Source organism: Xiphophorus couchianus, chromosome 21, assembly GCF_001444195.1.
Source record: "Xiphophorus couchianus chromosome 21, X_couchianus-1.0, whole genome shotgun sequence".
Taxonomy (NCBI): domain Eukaryota; kingdom Metazoa; phylum Chordata; class Actinopteri; order Cyprinodontiformes; family Poeciliidae; genus Xiphophorus; species Xiphophorus couchianus.
This window is the reverse complement of record NC_040248.1, coordinates 11,761,925-11,789,062: the sequence shown is the minus strand read 5'-3', so window position 1 is coordinate 11,789,062 and position 27,138 is coordinate 11,761,925. Positions and strand designations below refer to the sequence as shown.

At 41.6% G+C, this 27,138-nt stretch overlaps 3 protein-coding genes across 11 annotated transcripts in view; 1 reads left to right on the top strand and 2 right to left on the bottom strand.

Annotated features, from left to right (window-relative positions):
- Positions 1 to 3,887: 3,887 nt before the first annotated feature.
- On the bottom strand, positions 3,888 to 11,248 carry spice1 (spindle and centriole associated protein 1). Of its 2 annotated transcripts, none has more exons than XM_028004910.1 (17): positions 10,731 to 11,248; positions 9,760 to 9,807; positions 9,171 to 9,311; positions 8,977 to 9,079; positions 8,745 to 8,863; positions 8,578 to 8,660; positions 8,156 to 8,292; positions 7,955 to 8,080; positions 7,558 to 7,832; positions 6,982 to 7,113; positions 6,738 to 6,873; positions 6,556 to 6,657; positions 6,103 to 6,473; positions 5,226 to 5,403; positions 5,086 to 5,146; positions 4,948 to 5,008; positions 3,888 to 4,862 (listed from the first exon to the last, which is right to left on the bottom strand). In XM_028004910.1, exons 1-17 carry the CDS (start codon positions 10,824 to 10,826, stop codon positions 4,803 to 4,805), a joined length of 2,229 nt encoding a protein of 742 aa, XP_027860711.1. In that variant the 5' UTR covers positions 10,827 to 11,248; the 3' UTR covers positions 3,888 to 4,802. The 2 variants fall into 2 exon arrangements, with proteins under 2 accessions (XP_027860711.1, XP_027860710.1); XM_028004909.1 differs by having other exon boundaries at positions 5,086 to 5,149; positions 10,731 to 11,244.
- A 1,186-nt stretch (positions 11,249 to 12,434) lies between these two features.
- On the top strand, positions 12,435 to 21,701 carry shisa2b (shisa family member 2b). The gene is made up of 2 exons (XM_028004912.1): positions 12,435 to 13,721; positions 19,629 to 21,701. Exons 1-2 carry the CDS (start codon positions 13,418 to 13,420, stop codon positions 20,189 to 20,191), a joined length of 867 nt encoding a protein of 288 aa, XP_027860713.1. The 5' UTR covers positions 12,435 to 13,417; the 3' UTR covers positions 20,192 to 21,701.
- A 1,615-nt stretch (positions 21,702 to 23,316) lies between these two features.
- The window catches only part of atp8a2 (ATPase phospholipid transporting 8A2), a 62,519-nt gene continuing 58,697 nt past the window's right edge, over positions 23,317 to 27,138 (bottom strand). For 6 of the 8 annotated variants that reach the window (XM_028004900.1, XM_028004903.1, XM_028004902.1 and 3 more), the window contains 2 exons: positions 25,539 to 25,630; positions 23,317 to 24,691 (listed from right to left, as the gene is read on the bottom strand). In XM_028004900.1, coding sequence (XP_027860701.1) covers positions 24,597 to 24,691; positions 25,539 to 25,630 — 187 coding nt within the window. In that variant the 3' untranslated portion in view covers positions 23,317 to 24,596. Of the gene's footprint in view, positions 24,692 to 25,538; positions 25,631 to 27,138 lie in introns of those variants that run through there. The other 2 variants (XM_028004908.1, XM_028004907.1) reach the window with 2 other exon arrangements.

Genomic DNA, 27,138 nt, shown 5'->3' with positions numbered 1-27,138 from the left:
TGTCATGGTTTGTCTTACAAAAGTACTTGTATCCTTTTCCACTTTTGCTTCATGTCACAACCGCGGTCGTACATGTACCGTTTTGGAATTTAATGTGGTAAACCAACACAGAGAATCCAGCACTGGGAATAAAGGAGGATGATCTGTTGTTTTAATTTAAAGTTTTCTACAAGTCCTGCGGAGGTGCTCTGCTCAGATAACAGTAAGGTAAACTCTGGGTGGGAGCCACATGCCAGCATCTATTTCACAGAAAACTAAACACACCAGCACTGTCCTATCCACAGTGAAACATGGTGGTGGCGGCATCATGCTGTGGAGATATTTTCTTCAGAAGGGAGAATGGAGTCGGTCAGATACTGGAAGAAAACTTGTTAGAGGCAACAAAAGCTTTGCATCAAGAGTGGAAGCTCACTTTCCAGCATGACAGCAACAGTAAACAAGTTCACTCCAGTGTTAAATCGGCCCTGTCAAAGTCCATTTGGGTGAGAACAGTTTCTTTCTCTGGATATGCAAAAAAATAACAAATAAAAAATCAGACTAATCTGATGTTAAAAGAAGTATTTGGGACACATTTAAGGATGTGTTTGTGTACCTCATAAAGTCCCAATAAAAGCGTTGAGGTTTGTGGTTGTGGCATAACAAAATGGAAAAAAAGTTCAACAGGTATGAATACCTCTGCAACGCTTTTACGCATCTGTAGCAACTTTCATACAAATGACGCATATCAGAAGTAGAAGGAAAAAATGTGCTCTGACATTAGGATGTTGCCGAAAACGTTTTATTTTTCCAGCAGTTTATTTGTCTGCATAGTTTTTGGACCTGTGGAAAGCTTGTCGTCTGTGGCGGGGAAGAGGAGAAGAGTGGAGTTGAGCAAAAGGGCAGTTGTTTAAAAAGCCCTTTTCCTGCCTTTAGCCATTGTGCCTGAGACAGGGGTGTGTGGGGGGAAAGGGAGGGTCACGCTGAGAGCTCGTTTCTCCTGCCTGTCAGAACTCTATCTGGGATCCAGCCGGAACTAATCAACTCCAATAGGCCTCCCCATTACCCAGGGTGCAATGGGCCGCAGGCCGGAGGCTGGCGGGTGGGAAACAGAGAACAGGAGAAGGCAGAGAACCCCCCACCCCACCCCACTCTCCTCCAAAACCTTCCCTACGCCACTACCCCTTCACACACGCAAGCACTCCATTACTCCACCAGCCCGTGCCGCACACACAACTCTCCCACTGTTTCACACTGAAGCAATAATAAACACTTGCAATAATATTTTCACAGCAGCCAACAGCCTGCTGCAGTTCAGAACCTCGTGCAGCTGTGGAGGACGCGTCCACACACACCACTCACATGCATGCTTGCACACACGCAAACATGCACATGTCACGCCATGCACACACTCACATTTAGGTTACTCCGAGGGTCTTTTTTTTTTTTTATAAGATAAGGGCAGGAATAATTCAAAGCACAACTTCATCAAGGCAAGCTGAAATAGGTAATGATAGCAGGTTTAGCTGACACAACAAGCACCTTTTTTCAGCTTTCAACTGTTTTCACATGAAGAAAAAATAAGTATCACACAAATAATGTTTTCCTACTGTGAAATTCTTTGAGTGAGTAAATATGTTGTCAGTATTATTCAACAAGTTTCGGCAATTGTTTGAAAAAGAAATAGGAGATATTGAAAAAGTGACGATATAAAATTCTCATTGCAACATAAGAGCCACAAAATCTAAGAAATACAGAACTCTAGCAAAACATTAATACTGCCCCCTGTTGCCAGTAGACCTGTACTGACACTGTGACAGCGAGTTTTATTTTTTATTTATCTACATTCTTGATATTACTGTAAAATACAACAAAATAAAACACACGGGAAGAACAAATAACTAACTGCCAAAGTATATCATCAAGTTTATATCTATAATTGTTTCTGAAGGAAATGTTAATTTGTTTTTATTTTATGTGCTTTTAAATCCAAGTAACTATAAATTGTCCATAAATTGTATGGATTTAACATCCCAGAGTAGTGACAGTGTTTGTGTTAGGGTGTATGGCATTTAAAAAATCACTATATCAAAAAAAACACTGTCACCTACCTGAACTGTAACCAATGAAAATTAAATTAAATACATAATGAATTATTTTTAAAAGATATTTATATAAAATTTCTAAAATATACATTTATAAGTTTCCCACCCACCTCTTTGCAGGTAGTGTAAAAAAGTTAATTTGAATAACATCAATGTGAAAAAAAACATTTATTATTTTCACATCTAAAAACGTAATCATGTCATTGATTAAATCTGAGGTTTGTTGCACTAAAATACTATTAAAAATGGAGAGAATTAAGAACATAAAATGGTTCAGCTTTCTGTAGAATCTGGGCTACATGCGAATAAGATCCGTGTCACTTTGTTTACTCATTCAAAAAGATTACCTCGAGTGTGTGCACAAGCTTCAGTGTGTTTTACTGAGTGATTTTGGAGTCCTTCACTGAGGTGAAGTGGGGGCACATTTAAATGAGTAAAAGAAAACAGCTCCCATTCTAATCTCCCTCTCACCTCCCCATAGTTTTATAACTGCGTCTATAAATTCAGTGTAATCCATCCTACAAGACTGATATCCCCTCCACCACATTCACTATAGCTCCACTTTTGTGAGAATATTAGGAGTTTAAACAACGTGCTAAGTTGAAGCAGGAAGGTTGCGGTCACATGGGAACTTCCCCTGCAGTGGAGGAAAATGCATTGAGGGGCACTGGGCTAAGGTTAATCCCCATTCACCCGGTCTTTCACCCAGCCTGCCCGGGCATAATGAGCCCTGCCCACCTCCCACTGCGTTGCTGCTGTGACCTCTGCCCCCAGGTTCACGGCCGCCATCGCCGTCCTCATTTATGTCAGTGTCCTGTCGTTATCTGCAATATTTACTTCTTTTAATTTCCCCCGCTGGACATCATCGTCATTATCCGCACAGATCGAATGATTCAGCATGAAACTCTTTTCACTTCTCCCTGGGTCAACCTAAAATGGTAAAAACGAAGCTCAGACAAGTGGAAGCCAGCCAGGGTGTGGTGATGTTTTCAGGAAATTTTGATTCAGGAAAAGGGAAGCAGCATCTCTTATGTTCTGTCTGTAACTGCTTGTTGAAATCATGTTTTTTTTATGTTCTGAAAAATGAAACAGAAGAGTTATACTTGATATTATATATAACTTTCCTAAAGTGTTTCCATAGTTTAACGCCTTGTAGGAATCCCAGTTATAAGCACTCAACGCCTCCTTTTAATCGCAGACTGCAGAATATGCTGTTTAGTGAATAACAAATTACAGTTTGAGTCCTTTTGAGCGCCAATAACTTGTCTTTGCTGTTCTGAAGCTCTTTGTTCACAGTTGAGGATTATATGCTGATGGTCACCAGACGTTTCATCTTCAAATTGAATTTTGTTTTGAGTCTGCAGTGCCACCTGCCGACAGCAAGTTGAGCTGCACCTCTTCACCCTGAACATACAAAACGTGAAATGAGTTGAATCATCAACCAAAGACAAAACCGATCAACAGAAAATGCTCAAATGAACTGTAAGAGAACTGCTGGAGAACAAGTAATGATTAAAATAAATTATTCACCGGTTATTGGCGCTGACTCACCCAACAGGCTAACCTAAAGCGCCATTGTTATATTACAACCACAAAGTATGTTATTTCACAAATTTTATGCAGTTGATTTTTTTCCACATTCTGCTGATCATGGAACTAGTTCCTGATTCAGCACAGCAGCAAAGGACAATTTTGGTTTTTAGTACCTGGAGAAACAGATCAGCTCCATTTTAAAATCTAGAAAAATTAGGTTTGTAGAATCTGGACTAGATAATCTGGACTACAATGATTAGGAGACTTGTGAAATCAGATTTTGTACTATTTTATACCTTTATTGACTAAACCAGGTTCATTTCTGTAAAAATCCCAGATCTGAGAACAAAAAAAATGAAAGAAAAAAAAAAAAACTTCACTCAGTACAATTTGTGAAACTGGGTGGACTGGACAAGTCACATAAAAACTTTGTGACAAATAATAAGGTCAAGGCAGAGTCGCCTAAATATAAACCCAAGAAAACAAATGTTCTCTAAAAATGATTCATTGTATCCTTTGAAACATGTAATAAAGAACGGAGTCTGGAAACTCAAACTTCTGTCCAGACTTACTTCTCAGTTTTCCACACTTGCAAAGCTGGAAAATGATCTAATCAAATTTCCACAATTTTAAAGACTTTATGGGAAAAGAATAAATTTTTTTAGAGATCTTGAGATGATATAAAATCCTAATAAAAGACTGTGGTTGGAAACCAATGACAAAAGTTCAGTGGTAATTGATAAAGCACCTTTGCAAAACGTGCGAGATAAACTTAATCAACCGTGAAGCAGCTATTTAATCCTCATGACTTTGATCAGTTAGTTTTAACTACATCATTTTTGCAATATAATTGTAAATATTGAACACAAATAAAACAAAAAAGCAGTAAGACAGTAACAACAAACTGTTGAGTGGAAAAATTGTCTAAATGGTTAGTAAGCTAAATTTCACTGTCACTAATACATGTTTACTTTAGTTTTACTGCTATGTAACAGTCAGGCTGCTCAGCTCAATTACCTCTGGTAAAAAATAAAATAAAATAAAAAGATGTGAACTCCTCAGAAAATAAAACTTTTCATACAGCCAACATATAAACTGCAGGAATGAAAAATGCACTACAACTATTTGGCTGAAAAATAGAATAAAAACATTCATTTTTGTCAGGTTCGTTTAGTCTTTTCCCTCGTGTCATCTGGTGTGAGCGACCAGAGAAAACCATCCTTCTCGTTCTCGCCGTTTCTCGTTTTGCTGAGAAAAAAGAAAAAGATTAAGTTCATCTAACAGCATCATAGTATGAGAATGTGGATATAATGTGACATTTATCAGCCTGCACCTTTATTTCTCCAGTCTTGCTCTCAAAACTCAAACTGTTGGATGCATCAGAACCAGCATATCTGCAACAAATATGGCAGTGAGTCATGCTCCGTGCATACAAGGTGTAGATTTCCTCTAAATCTGCTCAGCCACTCACTGTCGATGAGACCCAAACTCCCTTTCAGGTGGCAGCACCGACTCCTCTGAGCTCTGTCCTTCCGCTGAAAATCAAACTCTTCTTTTAATTCTTTAAAAAGAAGAAGTCGCAGAGCAGCATGCTTCATTCACTCATTGTACCTGCTGCGTTCGGGCTGACGGCCGAGGAAGGGATGGGGGAGACGGATGGGGAGATTCTGAGCGAAGAGCTTCGCTTCTGCTGCTCGATCAGCTCCAGCAGTCGACTCCTAGCTGCCGCGCTCTGTCTGTTGAGCTCCAGGAGGCGCTGTTCCACGCTCGGAGTGCTGGAGGACGCTGCCTGAACAGAGATCATCACGGCTCTGGTACGTTTTCAGGTTCAAATTCTTTACCTCTCATAGATTCAAATGCCTTACATGAGTAATGCCTTACTCATGTTTAAAGCAATATTTGAAAATAAATATAGGCTTTAGACTCAAAACCTGCACACATACTACAGCAGATAAGAAAGAAGGGATGCAAAATCGGATGAACTGATGAATGGACAAGCGACTAACTAGTGGATTGAACTGTCAAGCCAATAAAAGTATTAATAAAGCAGGAAAGCAAGTATTTTTCTACACTTTCTTGCTATATTGTCATTATGAAGCAAAAATTACTTTACCTTTAGGAAAAGTCATTAGGCAGTGACATATACCAGTACTATATACAGAATTAATGCAATCTTGAGATCAGTTTTTTTAAAGTTTACTTATTTAAGACAGTGAGGTCTGCAGATTGTTTTTACATTTTTATTAATTTGATGGATTAATGAAAATCCATCAAATTCCAGAGCTGGAAGGAACCTCTGCTTGGTTTTGAATTTTAACTAATTTTGTCACAATACCTAACTTTTATTTCTGATTATGTTGTGAAAATTAGCACAACAGTTTTGATATGAAAGAATTTTAATATAATTGAGAATGATTACTTATAAAGGTTTATCTAATTTCCCTTTGAAGGCATCAGTAGCAAAACAACGATCAATCAAACTTCTCACCTGAGAAGCTGAAGATGTTCCCTCTGGAGACTGAAGATGCTGGCCGGTCATCTTCCTCTCTCCAGTGCCGCTGGCTGGACTCGACTTGCTCTGCTCATTGCAGCTGTCAGCCAATCCCGTGTTCCCTGACCCGAGGCTCTTCGCCTGGATGAGCTGAGCCTTGATCAGGTCGTTCTGCCTTTTCAGCTCAGCGATCTCAGCCAGCATGGCTTTAGGGGAGGGAAGGAGGACGGGTTGATTAGAGGGGAGTGACGATGAGGAGACAGACTGACATCTCATGAGAGCGGAGGTGGAGACGTGAGACTGGACGCTTTCACAGGAACGCTGGGTGTCTGACGGGGAAAGGCGTCGCTGTAGTGGTAACGCGTGAACTATTGGAGAAGAAGGGAAGGAATAAAATGTCATTTTTTTATTAAAATGAAGACAGGTCAATTAATGTTTCTGGAAATTCACCAGGACTTTGTTGCCAGTTGTCACATTGTTGAGGTGGGGAAAGGAGGACGGCAGGAGAAACTCTAGTTTGTGTTTTCTCATCACCACCAACAGACTGACAAACTGCACACCAATAATTCATTATCAACGCCTTACAATCAAAACACAGCAAATCTGCACAACCAAATTAATCTGATCTATACCACAAGACTGGGACACTCTTCCATCAGAGACTCTGCTTGGTTTTGTCTGTTCTCCCAGTACTCCCAGTCCACTCATCAGAAGCACCACAGAATCCAGCTTCTGCTCCAGCTCTGTTGTCCGCTGCAGAAGCCCTGCCTGGTCAGTTCAACAACAGGCAGAAAGAATGACTAAATATTAAGGAGTGACATCTTATCTGATTGTCATGATTTATCACTCCAGACAGGAAACCACACTCTGCCTCACCTGCATGGCGGCGCCCTCTTCTCTCAGGGTCATGGTTTCAGCTGTTAGAGCATCCATAAGCCCTCGTTGCTCCTTCAGATCCTCCTGCAGTCGCCGGCGTTCCTCGGCTTCTTCCTGAGCTTCAGCTTCTCTCTAACAGAAAGGAGGCAGAGAAGGAAATAATGAAAGACTGAACATGTGAAATCTGACAATAATTAGTCGCTGTTTCCCCAAATCTGCTTTTTATGGAAGTCTGGTAAAAAAAAAGAAAGAAAAGAAAACCTGTTAGAAGCTGCAACAGACTTGACACTGGGGCAGATTCACTTTGAAACAAAACTACAACCCTGAAACCACTTTGCATCACTGTATTACAAAATGTTGTTGCCATGACAATATCAGCTTTGAGTTTTTTTGCACCACTTTCTCTGTTTTCCCATCATGACATTATTGCCACCAATTTTTCTGAGCTTTAGAACCTCAACGACTTTGATCTATACCACATGTGGGAAAATAAAATGACAGACAGAAACTGATTTTAATGAAATAAGACAAATAATTCAACATTCAAATTGTTTAATAAGTCTACAATAAAAATACCTTTCTGATGAGCTGGACTAAGCGTCCAATCGTGGAGACCAAAGCAACAGAGAATCCGGTAAGACCTTGTCTTTCATAGGGTTCTGGACTCCCTGTTGGTTCTGGTGCTATATCAGAACTCATAGTGTCCAAGTTCGCCTTGACTTGGCCCAACATGTCCTGCAGCAGGCCCAGGCTGGACTGGTCTCCACTAAGAGACGCAACTGAGGAGCCATCCAGCTCCAAGGTCCGACAGACGCCCTTCCTGGTCTTCTCAGTGTGTTTTCTTATTCTTCCTGAGAAAAATTGAAAATGTGGGATTTTTTTTTTTTTGAAACACTAGAATTCAATTATTGAATAATTCATTTAAGATTAAAAAAAAGAACAAAAAACAAAATTAGCTTGTTGCAGATATTACCTGACTGGCGTGAAGGCAGTTCGGGATTCAGGACCTGAGAAACCAGGACAGAAGCCTCTTCCTCGTTTTGATCTGATGGACGCTGTTTGGTCAGAAAACGCTTAACAGCTGCCGTGGCGTTGAGAGCTGGAAGGAAAAAGGCTGGATGAGTCTTTCTCTCAAACTTCAGTCAATTAAACAAAACATCTGGATGAAGCTTACCAGTTGGGTCCGGTGCTCTGCCTGATCTGATGGGGGTCACAGGGATGTTTTCTTTATCTCCTGCATGAGACCTGAGACGATGACCTTTTTGTTTCTGTGTCGCTCTGGTCTGGGTTTTTGTTTTCCTTATATTTGTCCTGCAAACAGTAATTGAGCAGTCATTGATGTTAACATTATTACATTTTTAAAGCCATTTTTTTCACTTGTGAACTGGTAGTACAACAACCACTAAGGAGGACTTAGAAAAAAAAGAATTGGGCGCAAAATTTTGAATTCATCATGAATTTTTCTTTTTAATCCAGCGTTAAATATATACAAACAGCTTTGTCTCATTAACAAAACGAATCCTTTCACATTTCTAAAAGAGTTGATGCTAAATAGTTGCTTTAATAATAATAGGTTGTTGGTGAATGGATTAATACCTTCTGATGAATCGACTCCCTGAACTGCTTGACAGATCCTCATCTCTGACATCTTCTCTTAAAACTTCTACTTCATTAAGTGCCTGAAAAAAACAAATTTGCCTATAAAAATGCCATCATAACCTCTTAGGGAAATCTAAACATTATAAAGTGTCATCATTTCATACCTCTTGATCCATTATGGATTGGCTGAGGAGGGACAGTTGGGTTGGAGGATCAGGTCTCTGGAGAACAGGCAGTTCTGAGTCAGAGTCACAGTTCGGAGCCACAGTCACACTGGGGTGCCCTGCACATGTACACATGTAGCAATAACTATACAGCTGAAAGAGGCATCTAAAGAGACAAATATTCTAGAAACAAATGAGTATAATCTCAGAGAGTTCATGTAGAAACATTCACCAGTCTGCCTCCGTGGAGCATCTCCAAAGAGGTCCTTGACCACAGCCAAGGCTCTGTCAGACTGGGCCAGCGCATCGTGCAGCAGCGGCTGTTCAGAGAAAACCTGCAGCAACACATCACCATTCCTCCAGTGAGCTGTGTTTGAAACTGTGTGGAAAACTAAAAAAGAAACCCAGATTATTTATTTCACACACATCTCTGATGATGGTGAGGCTGGTGTGGTCCAGGCCTGGGGAGCTGCCGGCATGTCTGAGACGACGTTTCAGGGCTTTCTCCCTGAGCTCCCAGTGAGCTGCAGCTTTATTGTGAGACTTGTGGATCTCATGTCGATGACACTGAAGAGGAGAAAAAGAAAAGTCACATCTAGATGTGCAAGCCTGATTGAGATCTATCCATACAGATTCCATGTTGCGGCTGCAGCCAGAGGTGAATCTACTAAATACTGACTTGATGAGGGTGAATATTTATGCACTTACTTATTTTATTTAAAATATTTGTATTTAATTTTCATTAGTTTTAAAGAAATCAGTTTTCACATTGGCATTAAATGTGAAAAAAAAAAAAAAAAAGAGCCAAATTCTGTTGGTTATGATTAATCTTTACAAGAAATAAAAGAGCAAAACATCCAAGATGTGAATACTTTTTATATGCACCGTAACCAAGGAAGAAGTCCTTTATGCAACTAAACCACACATCAAACACTGCGACCAGATTCTTATGTACATAATTCACACTCACACATTTTCCCTCATAAAAAAGTTGTTATAAATAAAAAGATCTTACCAGCTCAGCAGGACTCAGCTTGTGTACAGAGAGGTCGTTGACAGTGCTCTGAAACAAAAAGATCAATGATTAGACTTTAAAATAAAGTTGTTCAGCAAAATATGAAAATAAAAACATGATTGTAAGTCTTGATGATATTAGTGCAACAAAAGTTGTGAGGTTCTACATATCCAGTGATAAAAAGGATCACATTCTGACATATAAGATAAGATAAGATGTATTTGTCATTGTCATCAACAGATTACAACGAGATTGAGATTTGCTCGACTCGAGTTAAAATGCAGGTTATGTGTATATACATAATATACAATATACATATACATACATACATACATACATAAAATAGATAAAGAAATAAATAGTACAAAATGAGAAATAAATAGACATCAGGGAAATAAATAGACATCAGCTCAATAAACCTAAGCTCAAGTGTATTTAAAAAAAAAGGTCTGGTATAAAAATCTCACCTGCTACATCGGAGTTTCTAAAAGACTCACTTAATAGGATTATTATTATTGTTGTTAAAACAGTCATTTTAAAACAGTCGTGTTGTTAAAACACGCATCACGTTTCAAGAATGAGAGAATCAGCCTGAAGCAAAATCAGAAAATTTAAAAAGAATCTTGTTGGCATTTAGTCACCAGTGAATTATTTTCTATACCAAAATATTGCATTGGGCAAAGCAACACATTCAGGTAAAGAGAGCCAAAGTTCCTCCGCAACTCAATGAGAGACTGATAAAGTGACACAAAAATTAATGTGGGATGTTTGTTCTGGTCATTTTCGCTTCATTTTCATAAATAATGGGTGTAATTTGCCTCCTAAAACGTAAAATACGTTTGAAATTTTACAATGTTTTCTGTGAATAAATTGCATCTAAATTACTATCCTCTCGTTTTCAGAGAGGGCTCAAAGCAAACAGAAGTTGATGTCTTTAATCCCTGATTAATTAAATAATCCGTGCTACTTACCACCCAGTCTTTCTTGGGAGCTGCTGCCTTCTTGGGGCGAATGAGTCTTTTCCCTTTGGGTTGCTGCTGCTGCGGACGCCCCGTTCTCAAAAGCATTGCTCACACAGTAAATTAGCTGAGAATCGTTTTTTTTAAAAATCCCACAAACCTACCGCGACCTTCCACTACTTCAAACCTCTGCTTCGGGCTTCCGGGCAAATTAAACCTAGTAAAAAAAAAACTTACATTATCAGTGTAGAGGAACAATTAGCAGGAAAAGGAGATTTTAAGGGGATATAAGCATAACAGAAAAGCTAACGAAAATTTGATACAGTTTTTAAACTGTCGCGCGACACTTCCTGTGTTGTTACCACGGATACCCTTGCTTCCGCCTCTGATCGCTTGACGGCTCACTACCGCCACCAACCGGCCTGACTGACGGACTGCATGAATGATTTATTCTTGAACTAAACACTTTTCACTGACTAAAATAGTCACAAACATAGCGCTGTATAATAAGTGAAAATATAGAAATAATCTGTTAGCAACACTACGAAAGAAGAAACGCACATAGGCATTAAAAACAATACCTGAACTATGACCCCACACCACAGAGGAATGAGTGAGTTATAACATTTAAACTGTGATTTCTGTATGGGTTGCAGAATAAACAGTTACATTGTTGACTAGCAGGCACGTTTTACTAGTCTTAAAAGAGCTCTTAGATACGGACAAAAATTTCAAATGTCCACAGCTAACCTCAGTCTAGTTAGCTGTGGACATGCCCCTATGTAAACAAGGATTAAGAGCAAAAGTGTGAATGCAGGTCAACACCACTAGATGGAAATGTTTCTGCTAATATTAATATGTGTGCTGAGAAAAAGAAAGAGCAGCAGGCAAATGCCAAACTGCCAAAAAAAGTCTTTGCCTCAGGATCAATATATATATACCGTATATTTCATTTAGGATTTCCTTGCCAGAAGTTCTTCCTAAATTAAATTGGAAACCGAGTTGTGGCATTAAACAACCTGACGTTCCTACTCTGTATTCCAAGGCTTGAAACGTTTTAGTACACTTTGAATTTTCTCTCTCATTAATCACAGCATTTTTCTATTCTTCTGAGTTTTGATGTAATCTGCCACTGCACAGTACTACATAATGTTGCAGAAAAGAACATTTATGTCAGACGTACTTAATACGATGGTGCGCATTTGTAAGCAGACCCTTTTTACTCTGTTACTCCTTAATAACTTCCAGTAACTGAGCAACAAGCATGCAGCAGATAAGGAATCTGTTTTACATTCGTTATTTGTTATGAGGCACATTTAGCTCTCTGTGTCTTACTCTTCTAATTAACACGATTATTGCTTGAATTATTTAGGTCTGCTTTGTTTTGTAAAGCATGAATTGTCATTTCACTTGTACTTCTAGCCATGACATTAATTCAATGATTCAATAATTTCAATTAAGCAACAGGAAGAATATCTCATTGACCTGCTGTTGAAGAGCAAATATTTCCTAACACTGTAATGCATCTAACCCAGAAGACTTGTCAGCTAAATTATAGACTAAACTCATGGCTCAATTTACAAATGCATCTTAGGAAATAAAAATATGACTGAAAAAGTTATTCTATGTAATTATGACTTACAGCTAATTAAAACCCAAAGTCAGTTTTTCAGGAGGCATAGAATATTAAATAAATAAAAAACAAGATGAATAAATTGGTCTACAGAAAAACTTGTCTATGTTCTGTATAACATCTGCATTGAGTGCTTGGTTGGGGCTCCTTTTGCATGACATACTGCATCAAGGAGTAGCAGTGCATGGAGATACTGCGTTGAATGCTTCGCCTCACTTTTTTCACTCACACATCTTTCTCTACATTTTTTTTCTTCCACTAAACTTTCCGTTACGGTTGGGTTTCAAGAGTTGTAATTAATCTGGCTACGTGTGCACTTGAAGGTCCTAAACAGGAAGTTGTACAAACCAGTTTCTAACTTGACGTGGTTCATTCAAAGAATCCGTAAGGTGTTTCATTTGCATCCGTCTTCTTTTACGCCCCTCTCACTCCAACGAAAACTAGGGAAGACTCTGCCCAGCGCAGTTCAGTAAGGCAGCAGCAACACACACACACACACACACACACGCGCCCACACACCACGTACGGTTTTGATTGACCGACTTTTGACTTTAAACAATGCAGAAGAGGCCTGAAAAGTTGGAAACTGCATCTTTGGGCACGGGACTGGCTGGGGCAGCAGCTGTGCGCCCACGGATCGGGGTTCATGAGTTGGTTGCCCTGCATTCCTAAGGAAAGTCGCCTGAAGAGTTGGGAGAAGACACGAACAGCCGGGCTGCGGTGCCAATAAAGGAAATCCATTCATCTTTTATACATATTGCATTTACTACCGCTGGGATATTAATTTAACTCTCTTTTTAGAGATTTAATGCTTAAGGCACCACTGGCTACAGTTTGGAACCTACTTTTGGAGACGTTGGCTGTGTTTTACGCACGGGATTTTCTCAACAAATGACCACCTGTGATTGCTCCTCAACTGTCTTCCTTTATCCGCTCAGGTCTTTTTTCCACTCTGACCCAAATCATCATCATAATCATCATCATCATCATTTGCTACACCGGCTTTGACGAAGGAGACTAAAAGGCGTCCCTCCGTGCATCCAAACGCACCGGCGTGTGGCTGAGAATGCGTGAAGGAGGTTTCCCGATGTCCGTCTCCGTGGTGATGACTCTGCTTTTGGTCGTTATAGACGTGAAGGCCAGCGGGGAATACTGTCACGGGTGGCGAGACTCGCAGGGCGCGTGGAAAGACGGGTTCCAGTGCCCGGAGAAGATCGACGGGGAGGACTCGATCATCTGTTGCGGGAAGTGCGAGCTGCGATATTGCTGCGCCAGCACGGACGCGCGGCTGGATCAGGGCAGCTGCGAGAACGACAAGCAGGCTGAGGTACCGGGAACGGAGAGCAAACAGGACAAGGACTCCCGTGCAGGTAGGAAAGCAGAACCAGTGGCGGTTCTTTTTTGAATGGTGGCCCGGGTGAGCTCTTTCATTTGCCCCCAACAAACTACTATAATCCACTCCGTCCTTGACCACTCTCAATAGTGCTTCACATTTGCCTCAATGTTAGGCTATCCTAATGCGGTGAAATCATAAGAAATGGCCCTACAGCTTTGGAATTTCACAGCAAATCATTGGCTGTAATTCAAATACCAACATCGGTATCAATAGCTGCCCTTAGTGTCCCTTAGTGTCCAGCAATAAAGTTTTATAGTTCATACACCTATGAACTATAGGAGGCACCGTTCTCTCTGAATAGCTAAAAAGGCTTCCTGAAAGCAGAGTTGGCATTTTTATTATGCCCCATTGAACATGCAGCCCTGGCAGAAAGCCCTAACACTTATGTCAAAACCAGCAGCAGCCCATAACTTCTACTATTACACCCTTCAACGTGCAGAGCAATCCTCATTCACAACAGAGGGCACAACCTTTTTCTGGATGCTTAAAACTAAACAAAGGAAGTTGAATATAAAAGTCGGTTTAGCATGTTCTTAAACTGTAGGAGGATTTTGAACTTTTTCAGAGTCTCTAAAGAATCATGAAATTAGGGTTCTGAGACGAGGCTGTTTGACTCATTAACTGCTTTACCGTAAAGTGAGTCAGTGGTGATTATGGCAGCAATAGATGCCAGTAAAAGCGACCCACTTGTCAGAGGAGCTGCTTCTAAAAACCAAACCAAACAAAACCATTTTCTTTTTGTAACTTACTTTTGGAACACTTTTTGTAACACTATGAACTGGAAAAATATTATTCAATAAATAAACAATCATTTAAAAAATATATATATATCAAAGTATATCAAACAAATAAATGCAGAATTATTTAAATGTTTCAAATATTTTAAAAACATTATTACATTCAAAGAATTGATAAAATAAGCATTTTCTATTTATTGATGCTATTTATTAGAGTTCTGTGTAAATAATCACATAAAGAAGCATTTGTGTGAGCAATTATTAATGTACTGGATTGTGGTACTTTTAGCTCTCCATACCATCATATCTTCAACAGATTTTTTATTTATTTATTTGCCTCTTAGCTTCCCCTCTGAGGTGCGTCCCTCTGGGCAGAAAGCCTTATTGCCCATAATTAAGTTTATATTCATCCAAAAGAAATCCTGCCTAATATGAATATTTTGATATTGTTGGTTGGACAACATCATGAAAACCCTCCGCTCAGGATGTTTTGGGCTTGATCGTCAAATCCGAAAAGTGTGAAGCTCCAGTTTTCCTCCTCCACTAACGTAGCATTGCGTACAGCAGCCATGGCTCTCTGTAAAAAGAACTCATCTGTTGCGACAGCTGCACAGGAGACAGCAGACTCCTCCAAAAACCAGTTAACAGCCCTCACAAATGGCAAATTGTGCCGTGCCGCTGCACTTTATAAATAGCCGTGTTTGTTCTGTAACAGTGCAGAGTAGGGCCAGGCTCGAATCACGCTGTCCCCACGGGGATCAAATTTGGACTTGACCGGATCTTGGAGAGTGGCTTGCCCTGGGTGCTGACAGGACTGTTCATAAAGGAAGAAAAAAAAAGAAAAAAGAAAAACTCAAATCATGTTATTTTCCTGTTCAACAACCCACCTCCCACCTACTGCAGTCGTTCTGGTGTCTGTGGGCTTTAGGAGATTCACTCTGAAGGGAATCTCCTGACATCCAAAGAGGAATAATTACCAAAAACAACAGCTAAACCTGTAGTTTTCAGCTTATGTTGCTGATTTGTTGACAAAACAAACTCGTTACCAACATTCCCATGAGGTAATCTTTCATTAAGTCTTTGAACTTGCATTTTACCACAGAAAGGCATCAAGAAGTAAGACAGAAAAGGCTTACTTCTTGTTTTTGTCATTGGTCTTCTAGCTACAACGTAACCTGTCATTTGCAACTTTCATACCTTATCACTGCAGGAAGAGGAATATACATTCCAGTCTGTGGCCTCCTGCCAGAATTACCTCAAAGTGGTTGGTTTTTCTCACCAAGCACAGAGAGAACGTTATTTTCAAACAGGAAAACCTTGTTCACTTTGCGCTTTTTGCACATTTTTCACTTGCTTGTGGCCTATTCATCATTCCAGAATGATACAGTGGCAGGAAATTATTAATGTGCTCAACATGAGGGAACATGTGGTATTTAGGAACAAGAGAATCCCCGGGGGATGGCCCGAGGAGACAGAGGCTGGCCGGCTGGCCCAAACAAGAGCTTAAAGGTGGAGGGGGTGGAGGGCTTTTTACTGCAGCGTGGTTGCCACAGCTCAGCGGCAGCAACAGGTGTGGGCGAGTGACAGAAAACAATGGGGGAGCTTCGACCAGCATGTGCATAAAAACCGATTCTTGCTTCTTTTTAAAAAAAATTCACTCCAAGAATGAAGGTAGGATTCAGGGAATCTGAATTGACACTAGAAACACAACAACTGTCTCACAGTTTTGCTCCTTCAATACATGGGACGTTAAAGCATTTAAACATAGATCCAAGTCAGATTTTTATCAAAACTTTCAGTTCCGTTTGTTCTCAAGCTGTCCAGGTGTACATTGCAATTATTTAGTTAGATAATAAAGTTAAAAGGTGGCTTTCATGGAAAGCTTTTCATGCCTCCATTTTTCCACTATATTATGATGCATGCGACTGACCAGCACAATGTAGTGTGAAATTGTGACACTACAGGAGAAGAAAACATGGTTTTCTACTTTTGGTGATGTGCAGTGTTAGCTTTCTGACCCACAGTATTTTGCATGGAGACTTAAAAGTTTAGTTTTGATCTCTATTGGCACTTTTTCCACAAAAGCCAGATATGTAGAAAATATTCTCACACCTGAGCTGTGGATTTCTGGTAGATCTCCTCTAGATCTACCAGAGGCCTCTTGGGTGCTTCTCTGACTTTTGCTTTTCTCAATTTAGGTGAATGTTCACGTCTTGTTAGGTTTGACGTTGTGTTGTTCTGATGACGGATTGAACATTGCTCTCATTCCTGACCTTTCTGCTGTGTTGCTTGATCTTCATGACAGTGTTTATGAACAAATTTTCAGATTTTCTTTATTTAAAACGGTCAAATCTTAATAGAACTCTAAAAGGCTATCATTGTAGCGTGACAAAAGATTTTACAAAAAAGCACAAGGGATTGAGGATATAAAACATTCATTTGAAGTAGATTTGTGATATAGGTATAGTATTGTAACTCTAGTAAAATAAAGGATTTGTTTGCCCACCCATCCAGTTGTGAGGGGGCTTTAGTTTGCATTTTTTACTAAAATGCCAGACTGTATTTTATGTGCGATTGAGCAAGTAAAACTTGAAGCTCGACTTTTTTTTCTTCTTCCACCGTTGATTTAAAAGGTGATTTTAGAAAAAAGCAGATCTGCAAGAAGGGATGAAATCACACACACAAAATAAGCTTTGAAGCACAGAGAAAAGGGGGAGTGGAGGCAGAAATGTTGAGACTGAAGTTGTGTTACTGCAGGGAAGGAAAGACTTTCAGAGATATCTCTGCTGCGAGGAGCGAGGTGTGACACCACCAAATACAAACGGGTCAAGGTCCAGTTTTCCTTCATGTCCCCGCGATACCTCCCTCCCTCTCTGGAAAAGTATCATGCTGTAATCCTTTTAATGCCCTGCGACTTTTGATGAGCATTCTGAAAAAGTCAAACGGTTGCATTTCAAAAGAGCCCAGAGACAAAAGGAAACTGGAGCAGGCTGCCACCTTTCTCTCTCGCTGGCCCACAGTTCCACCTCCCAACAACGCTCAGCTACACCTTGTGGGAACAATAAGACTAAATTAATCACTTTAAATGTCACATGGACGTTATTGTGTTTGGAGGGAATGAATGGGTGCAGGAAACACCTCATGAGTGACATCATGTTATATGCCGTCTGGGCAAAATTCGCTCTCTCTGCACTTTCCCCATTTGGCGAAAAACTGGAAAGCTCTCGCTGATCAGGTTCCAAAGTTGTTCCTGGAGCGCTTCCTGCTCTCCTAACACATTAACACTCTAAAACTGAGGTTTTCGCATGTAAAACTGTCAAGACTTTACATGTTCAACAACAGAGTCCGATTGGTGGAGCTGTGAAAGCTGGGAGCATGATTTGCTGTTTTAACTTAAAAAAAAAAAAAAAAAAAAAAAAACTCAGAAAGGTCAGTGAGAAGGAACCGGCTTATTCCTCTGATTTACAGAGTGGAATAACTTCTCAATGCAACATTAAATCAGTCCACTTTAAAGCCTTTCTTTAAACTGATGCCAAGTGCTGCAGTTCAGCTACAGTAACTTATTTTCATAAGCTTAGTCATAAATAGCTGAGGAAAAAGAGGGGTCACAAATATCCACCGGCAGCTGGGTTTAAGAACATTACCCAGTCCAACACACCCCCACAGGCACGCACACACACTGAAGTCTGTGGGGTGAAGGAGTCTGAGGACACAGCAGGGCGTGGAGGATTAAAACAGATCAAAACAAAGTTAATAACTGCTAATGAGAGCCTGAGAAACCCTGGGGACCCCAATAGCTCTCTGTCTTTTAATCTGCAACAAACACTTGGCTTGTCCAGTCTGCCGTTTTACTACCTTTACAAAAGTTTTAATGCTTCTTAAAGCTTTCCCACATTTTGTCAAGTTACAATCTCGGAAAATCTACATGCATGTTTTCAAAGCCCAAAGAACGAAGTAGACCAGTCAGGGATAAAGTTGTGGCGAAGTTTGAAGAAGGATGAGGTTATAAAACTGTGTTGTAATATTTAAACTTTTGGACTCTGTATTGTTACATCCATCATGCGAAAATAGATAGAAGGCCTACATGAAAATGATGCACATAAACTACAAGAGTAATAACTTTAGGGACTCATGGCAGCTGCGGAGGAGCAGCAAAGATCCACAACTTTATGGCCTTTGTGGAAAAGTCTCAAAAATAAAATCCACAGGTAGTTTTGCTTAGAGGACACACAGAAAACATGTGGAAGAAAGTTCTCTGGTCAAAAGTCGGACTTGTATGCAAAATGTCAGGAGTAGAGAAAAACTAACACTGCATAGCCCCCCCTCATAGTGAAACATGGTGGTGGCGGTATAATGCTTTGTGAACGACTGAGGGGGATATATCAAATTATTTAATTAAAAAATGTAGAAAACTATGCATCATTTTCATTGTTGTGCTAAATTTCCAATGAAGATGGCGACTGTTATGTGGCAAAAATTTTAAAACAAGTTCAAACTGTGTGAATGCTTTTGCAAAGGTCTGAATAGCGGGACTTTGTTCAAACGTTTTTCTTTGAAGACCCTCAAAAGACACTGTCTGCTGAACTGAGTTGGACCATCCAACACTCAGAGGTGCTTTCTTAAATACTGATGCCAGCAAATAGACTTGCATCAGTCCCACAGTGAAACACTGTGGTGGCATAGTCATGTTGTGGGAAGAGGCTGAAAAACAGTCAGAGATTCAATAGAACATGTGGGATGTAAAATATTCATGAGTTAGAATGGCCTAGTCAAAGTTTGAATTCAGTGGAGAAAAGCAGTGTTCCATCCAGACTAATGGAGGCTGAGCCGTGTTACAAAGACCGGTCTCTAGATGAGCAAAGCTGGTACAGACATACCACAAAGACGAGTATTGATCCAGAAAGCTGAATAAAAATACACACCACACCACACTTTTCAGATTTTTCTAAGCAAAACACACAAAACATTTTGAAAACCATGCATTACTCTCCTTATGCTTTATAAATGTGTACTTTGTGTTGGTCTTTCAAATGAAATACTCTGATGGCTGTGGCAGTAACGTGAAAATGCTTTAATTTTTATGTTAGAAGCCAGCTGAAACACTTTAAACTCTTGATTAATGATCCTGTGTCGTCTCCTTTCAGTGCCGATCTACGTGCCCTTCCTGATTGTGGGATCTGTGTTTGTGGCCTTCATCCTGGTGGGTTCTGTGGTCGCCGTGTGCTGCTGCCGCTGCCTCCGGCCAAAGCAGGAGCTCTCCTCGGCTGGCGCCTCAGGAAGCGGAAGCACCGGCGGCCGCCTCCCGGAAACCATTCCCATGATGGCGAGCAGCTCCAGGGGCTCCTCGTCCCGGCAGTCCAGCACCGCCACCTCGTCCAGCTCTTCGGCTCCGCCCGCCGGGGCCCGCCCCGGTCCTGCTCCGCTAATGCGGGCTCAGGCCTCCTGCTGTCTGCCCCCCGATGCCAGCGTCTTCGTCAACATGCCCACCAACTTCTCAGTTCTCAACTGCCAGCAGGCCACCCAGATCATGTCCCACCAGTCACAGTTCATGCACCCACAGTACATCGGCTACGCCCACCCCGTGTCCCCTACGGCGGCCTTTTTAGACCACAGTCAGGGGGGATACAGACCTCTCCAGTCCCCCTGTCCTCCTCCAACAGTATCCAGCGCCACCAGTGACAATAAAGGCCCACCAGTAACAGTGTGATGAGGATGGAGGTGAGGGGGGAGGGTGACTTACTTGCAGACCACTCTGGATCTTGTTGGAGCAGGGACATTTGGGCTCACTTCCAAAGTGGAGAAAACAATAAAAAGAAAAGAAATCAAGGAGTCCGGACTCACATGAAGGACTTTTTAAGCTGTTCCCAGTCTGGACCTGCCCTGCTATTGTGTGTTGGCCTTTCATATGATCTCTTGGCAAAGTGTCGCCGAGCTAAGCTCAACCCGTGATGGGGGTTTATGGATCCATAAACAATTCTCTGCAAAACTGAATGTTTTAGGGTTTACCACGGCCCAGGTGGATAACGACGCACAGTTCAATGCAGTACAACACGCAGCTCAAATCGGACCTGCCTGCAAAAGTGTGAAAAGAGATTTACTGGCTTATATGTGCAGGAATGAGTGACGACTGTTTGATTTATAGCATGAAAAATGGATCTCTGAGCAGAAAAGAACAAGACCACATGTTTTGTTTGAGGCACCGTGCACATCTGTGGCCGCGAATAAATGCGAGTGAGTTTACACAATATGGTGCAGTTTGTTTGTGTTGAAAGCATGAGGAGAGAAAGCATGTGGACAGACGTTTAGTGTGAGCATGAAGCGCGGACGGATGTGGTCTTATGCGAGTAGCTGTGAGTGAACCGGGTGTAATGGGAAATGCAGGTGGTGTGATGTGTAAGGCTGTTGCAATCTCCCAGCAGACCATTTAAAATCTAATGAAGTGAACACGGGACGCAGACTGTGACGCTCCACCCAACTGTACCAGTTCCCCCACGAGGCCTTTTGCCCACCACCCAGAAAGAAAAAACAGCCCCGAGCGGAAACGCTCTCACAAACCCCCTCCAACTATGGCAGTATTCACAGTAGGCTGGTGGTTAATGTTCCCTGGAAGTGTTACTGTGACATGAGCAAGAATGCAAATATCCAGCAACGAATCTAAAACTCTAACCCCATCAATTATTTCCTCTGAGAGGCAGATGTGGCTTTTGATATGGGCCACATGGGCAACTGCCCAGGGAGGCATTAGAAAGGTTGGGCGCAGAAGCACCAGATAAAACCAAAACTCATCGAGTTGTATCGCTTTTAAGAACCAGCACTGGTGAGAGAAGTGAGGGCGTGCGCGTGCGTGTGTGTGTGACAAACGCTGCACAGTTCGGTGAACTTGCAGCCGTAGGGAGTCAGGCCAGGTTTGAGTCACAGTTTTCCACTTTAAAAAGTCACGAAAGTAGCAGTTATTGGCTGTGGGTTAGGAAAAACAAACAAACCTTGCTTAATTTCCAGTCATTTGGTGGAATGTTGCACAGCTGAGGAACATGCAGTTGATGAGAACATGCAGCTACACCAAGCATGGCTTCTCATCTCTAATCCAAGCACATTGAGAGATTCAGCTTGTGTGAGACAAACCGTGGATTCATCATCGTTCCCTCTGAAACAATATATAAGGCAGGGGGAGATGACGCTTTGTTATAAGTTTGAAAAATAAACATTTTGAAACAGAATGTGGTCTGATGAGAGTTTGTGTCGCAGCGGTTTGTTGAAACAGATGAACAAGTGACTCTCAAACAAAGACACTTTGGTTGCTTAAGAGCCAACTTAATCCCTTTCAAACAGCCAAACAAAGAAGTACAAGACACACACTCGCTGACAAGTCTGCTTCCCACAGCTCTCGAAGCACAAAGAAACTTTAAACGTGGACGCTTAAAAGCCCGGGTTCCAGAAATAAGAGAATAAAGTGGAACGAGCCACTGGAGAGGAACTGAAAGAACCGAACTGATTTCTTCCTGCCAAAGATGGATTCTCCACCCAGCAGCAGCTGTGGTTGGTTTTGGCCGGGCCACATCCAGGAAGGTGGGTGGGAACAGGATCTCCAGCTGAGAGAGGGGGAGAAGGGTCTCCTCATGATCCGACTGTGAGGACTCTCCTGAGCTTAATGGTGAAGTGTGGGAGAACTTTGATTCTGGCCGCATTTATTGGCATCCCTGCTATTGATACAGCATCAGAAGCTTCTTTTGCCAATAGGACGGTATTTTCTGTGGAACAAGGTTGGAGCACACACACACACAGAGAGAGAGAGAGAGAGAGAGAGAGAGAGAGAGAGAGAGAGAGAGAGAGAGAGAGAGAGAGAGAGAGAGAGAGAGAGAGAGAGAGAGAGAGAGAGAGAGAGAGAGAGAGAGAGAGAGAGAGAGAGAGAGAGAGAGAGAGAGAGAGAGAGAGAGAGAGAGAGAGAGAGAGAGAGAGAGAGAGAGAGAGAGAGAGAGAGAGAGAGAGAGATCGATCTTTGACCAGATCGTCTATTCTCTTGGCTCAACCTTTATGGTTGTTTCTCTTCAGCTCATCTCACAAGTTTTCAAGATGAATTATGTTGAGATTTTCAGTCAGATTAAAGTCTGGACTCTGCAGGCCTCTCTAGGACATTCACAGATTTCTTCTGAAGCCACTCCTTTGAGAAAAACGACCCCAGTCTGCGGTCAGATGATCAGCGAGTATCTGTGAAAGCAGTGATTATTTAATATAAACCATTCAATCCTCATGGTGAACCTTCAACCCAGTGAACTCTTAAAGCCTCCAACAGGTTTTCTCCAGGAGAGCCCTGGATTTATTGCTACAGAAAAACTCCATTCTTGTGGTAAAATATGGTGTTGGTAGCATCTTGCATTTGAGATGGTCTAGTCAGCGGCATATACAGCTTTAAGTGAAGGGCAAAAATGTAATTTTGGTTGTTCCAGCTCCACCTGAGATTTGCCATGGCTTTCTTCCCTATTCCAGAAATGGCTGGTTTGTTGAATGCAGATCCTCTTTATTTCATGGTAACTGTTACAGGTACCAATAATCGTTACATTAGTGATCTTGCTAAAAGTAGTTTAATTGAAATAACCTGAACTAAAATAGCATAATCAAATTAAAGGTTTTCCAAAATGTAATTAAGGCTTTGTTTACATCCTTACCAGGGGTGCTAGTAAATGCAGTCAACACTGCGCGTATCTCATGTCAAACCCTCGTGGTCTACACACACACTTTCAGCCTGAAACATAAACCAAACTTCTGAAGCTTCCCCGGACCTACAGCTGGACTCAAAAACCTTTCAACCAGCAGTGAAAACACAAAGACATGAGCTCGGGCCATGGATTGATTAGATTTAATGATTAGGACTTGGATGGACATTCCCCCCCCCCCACCCGCTCCTCACAACCCACCCATACAAAGCCTTCAATCTCGCATTCCTAAAGCAGTGTCCTCAACACAGAGCACACAGACAATGGACATTCAGACAGCGCAGAGAAACACATGATTCATGCAAGCGTCCTCAATCTAATCCCTTCGCCATTTTTGGACGCCTGTTAGTAGTTCAAGTAAAATATTCCTGCGGGTATTAACGGGTCTTCCCCCACTTATGAGTACAAAAACATAAGTCAAAAAGGAAAAAAAAATATAAATGCATACACAAGAATGTCCACTTTAATAAAAAAAAAAAAGTTTAGTTAAGAGCAGATATCCCAACAGAACTGGAAGGGGAAGAATTAAAAACGGGCATGCTGCTTCTACATCAGCTGATGGCGTTAGACGAGTGTAAACAGACCTAAAAACTGTCCAGAGGAAAATGAACTTGGCAGCTGCAGAAATGCAATGAGATGCAGAGATAAGAGCGAGGAAGAAATAAACAAGAGGAGGTCTCAGAGGGGTGTTGTAGCAAGGTGGTGGTCCAAGTTTAAGGTGGAGCGTTCTGCCTCAGCTCCACCTCTGTGGTGTTTGGCAGTGAAGCTTGGTGCTGCCATGGAGCCAAAACTGGGTGTGTAGCTGTGGTGCAGAGCTCCCTTCTGTCCTTTTTGAGGAATTTAGCCCGCACTCCATCATTTTGACATCTGTCTCCGCTTCGTTGCGTGACGACAGGTGTGCAGAATCTTCCTTGCTGGAGATGAGCGGTAACCGTGGAAGCGACACACGTAGACAACACATGCACACACGCACAGCGCCACGGTGTGCAGACGAAAATGCACAGGCAGAGGCAAAAACGAACTGAAACAGGCACACACACGCACGCACGCCCACACACACACACACGTCGACGCACAGCGGCGTGAAGCGATCTGAGGTGTATACAGGTACAAGTCTCTGAGTTCGACTCGGCATGTCTGGGATATGGTTTGCTCATGCCTGTGCAGCTTTTTTAGGAGTTTGTTCAGTAATTAGCCTCGTCCCGTCCGCCGAACACCAGACACAGCCCCTCCCCACCCGACCGTGACCCTCCCATCCCCAATGACGGGGAGGTCATGTCACTGTCTCGGTAAGGCCACGGCAGAGGCCGGTCAGAGTGTGGCTCTGAAGTTCATCTGGCTGTCGTTATGACAACGATTGCTACGTTGAGCCAACGCCTCATTTGGGGCTGGCGGAGGCGGCTAGAGGCTGGGGCGCTGGCGGGTGGTGTCGTAGGACCGAACTACCTGGGACTGGGACACCACGCCGTGCTCTTCCTGAGAGAAAGCATAGCCATCTGAAAAAGGACAAAACAGGAGAAATGTTTACAGTTTTACACTCAAACAAGAGCAACTTTTCTCACTGTGAGACTTCAATTATCATTTTTTGAAATACCGTTTGTATTTGAGTGTTTAAATATTTGCTTTTCCACATTAACCATTTTGTCCTTTTGGATCACTTCTGAACAGCGAAATTTACTTGAAAGACTTTGAATTAAAATTCTCTCATCCTTTTGATATTCTAGATTAGGGTTTTTTATAAAAGATTTAAAATTTTATTTTTATAATTTTTTAAAATTTCTTTTGACTCAACATTGGTTTTCTTCTCAGAATAACTGGTTTTATTCTGTCCAGAGCATTTATCAGACTCAAAAAAGTATTCGCAAAGTTTGAACTTTTTCACATTTTGTCACATTGGAATTAAAACCTTTAATGTAATTTAAAGCACTGTAGTGAAATAAAACATAATGCTCAATTCTTTTTATTGAAATAAACAGAGCATTTCTATTTAGCCTCAAAAAATCTAATAACCATATATAAAATCAAGTGCAATCAATTACTTCCAGAAGTCAACAAATTATTAAATTGAGTTGACCTGTGTTTTAAGCTCAGTTTAAATTCAGCTTATCTGGAAATATAAGGTTATATAGGGAGGAAAGCTGACACTGCCCATCCCTGTAATGGTGGCAGCATCATGCTGTTTGAACACATTTTGTTTTCCTTCCTTTTCACAGTAATATGCTGCTCATATTTGTTGATCTATTGCATAAAACACAGAAGATGGAGGCTGTAAGGCGACAAAACTTAAGAGTTCAAAGGGTGTAAATACTTTTGCAAGGCTCTACTGTGTTTAAGGAAACTCACGTGACACCGTCTGCTGCACCGAGTTGGAGCGTCCGACACTTGAAGGCGTTTTCCTAAATACTCTTGTCAGCAGATGGGCTCGTTCGTTTAGACTGCAACACGGATGAAAGGCAGAGCGATTAATCTGCAGTTTCAGAGTGAAAATCAACACTATGCCCCAATACTGAGGGCTAATGGGAGATTGCATCTAAATCAAAGCACATTGATCAACATGTAAAGTGAGTTTAGGTCCAAAGGGATTTAATGATGCATGTTTTGGAGATTTAATTAAGCCCAACTGTAACCCAACAACTGCCTGCAGGGAAACAAGCCATCCACAGTGAACGATTCCTCTCCCCCCGGCTCCTCTCCTCTCCTCATAACTCCTCCTGTCCACGGCGAAGAGTGGCCCCTCTGTTTTAAGACCACACGCCGTCACGGCTCCTCTCCTCCCCTGACCAAAAATAACTAAGCTCTCGCCACATATTCCACACGAACACACACAATCATGAATTTCCCCCCCTGTCTCATCACCATCATGGCAGCCATAAAAGTATATGCACGGGATGTAAACGTTTAGGATGCCGACAGCGACCAGGATGTATAGTTAAGTTTATATCCTCTGGTGTTTAAACAGCGTGAAACCGAGGGGTTTGCGCTGAAACCCAAATGCAAATGCATTTTGCAGCGATTATGATCGGTGGGCTACTTATGAACTTGGGCCAGAATGCCCCGGGCTACAATTTGAATCTGGGAGCCAGGAAACTGTTGGGAATCTTCCCCCGAGTTTCTACCGGAGAGAAGTAACAAACAGCTTTTCAGCTCGCTCAAGGACTTCTTTCGCCTCGAAAAAAGAAATGTCTGTTAGATCGATGACAGAGCTGAATCATAAAAGGCTAAATGGAAGCTGGACATTTAGCCTTCTCCCCTCAAATTCCTGCCGGTTCAAAAGGAGCCCAAGGATATGCTCCATTTTGAACCCTTAAACACACACACTCACAAAAAAAATCCAGCACTGAAACACAGATGTGTTCTCATTTCAGTGTTTCCCACCCTACTTCTCTGACCTTCCATACTTTCCTTTTCTGATTTGAAATGGAGCGGATGGAAGGATCTGGTGATGATTCTGATTTGGAAAGTAGTTTGATTAAGGATGAGACCATATGTTTGGTTCCCCCACTTATCCGTCGGAAACCTGAAGCACAATTTAGGTTTTTCCAGCTCGTTCAATTAGCCAGCTGCGTTTAGAATCGATTTAGCAAACACTCCACATATCAGATGATGAAAAATTAGAGCTACCTTAACCCTCTGTTTAGTTAGAAAATGCATCATGCAACACCCTTCACCACTACTGGCACTTCTAGAGAAAATGATCTACACTTACATGGGCAGCAAACCCTACAAAATAAGCCTACTGATTTCCTGTTCTGACTGTGCTTCAAGAAAAACATGCCATTCAAATAATACACGCATGTTGATCTTCACGTGAGGAAATAGTTAGCCTACTGTCTGAGCAATAATTAGATTAAAACTACAGGAATGGAGTTGATCAGGCTTGGACGAGGACATTAGTTGGTTTTTTCACCACACTGGGAGAGAGATGGCACATTGGAATCCCGTC

Coding starts and splice junctions, on each gene's coding strand:
- shisa2b (XM_028004912.1), top strand. CDS start 13,418: ATGCGTGAAGGAGGTTTCCCGATGTCCGTCTCCGTGGTGATGACTCTG. Junction 13,722..19,628: donor GGACAAGGACTCCCGTGCAG/GTAGGAAAGCAG, acceptor GTCTCCTTTCAG/TGCCGATCTACGTGCCCTTC.
- spice1 (XM_028004909.1), bottom strand. CDS start 10,826: ATGCTTTTGAGAACGGGGCGTCCGCAGCAGCAGCAACCCAAAGGGAAA. Junction 8,661..8,744: donor AATCCATAATGGATCAAGAG/GTATGAAATGAT, acceptor TGTTTTTTTCAG/GCACTTAATGAAGTAGAAGT. Junction 6,474..6,555: donor CAACTGGCAACAAAGTCCTG/GTGAATTTCCAG, acceptor CTTCTCCAATAG/TTCACGCGTTACCACTACAG.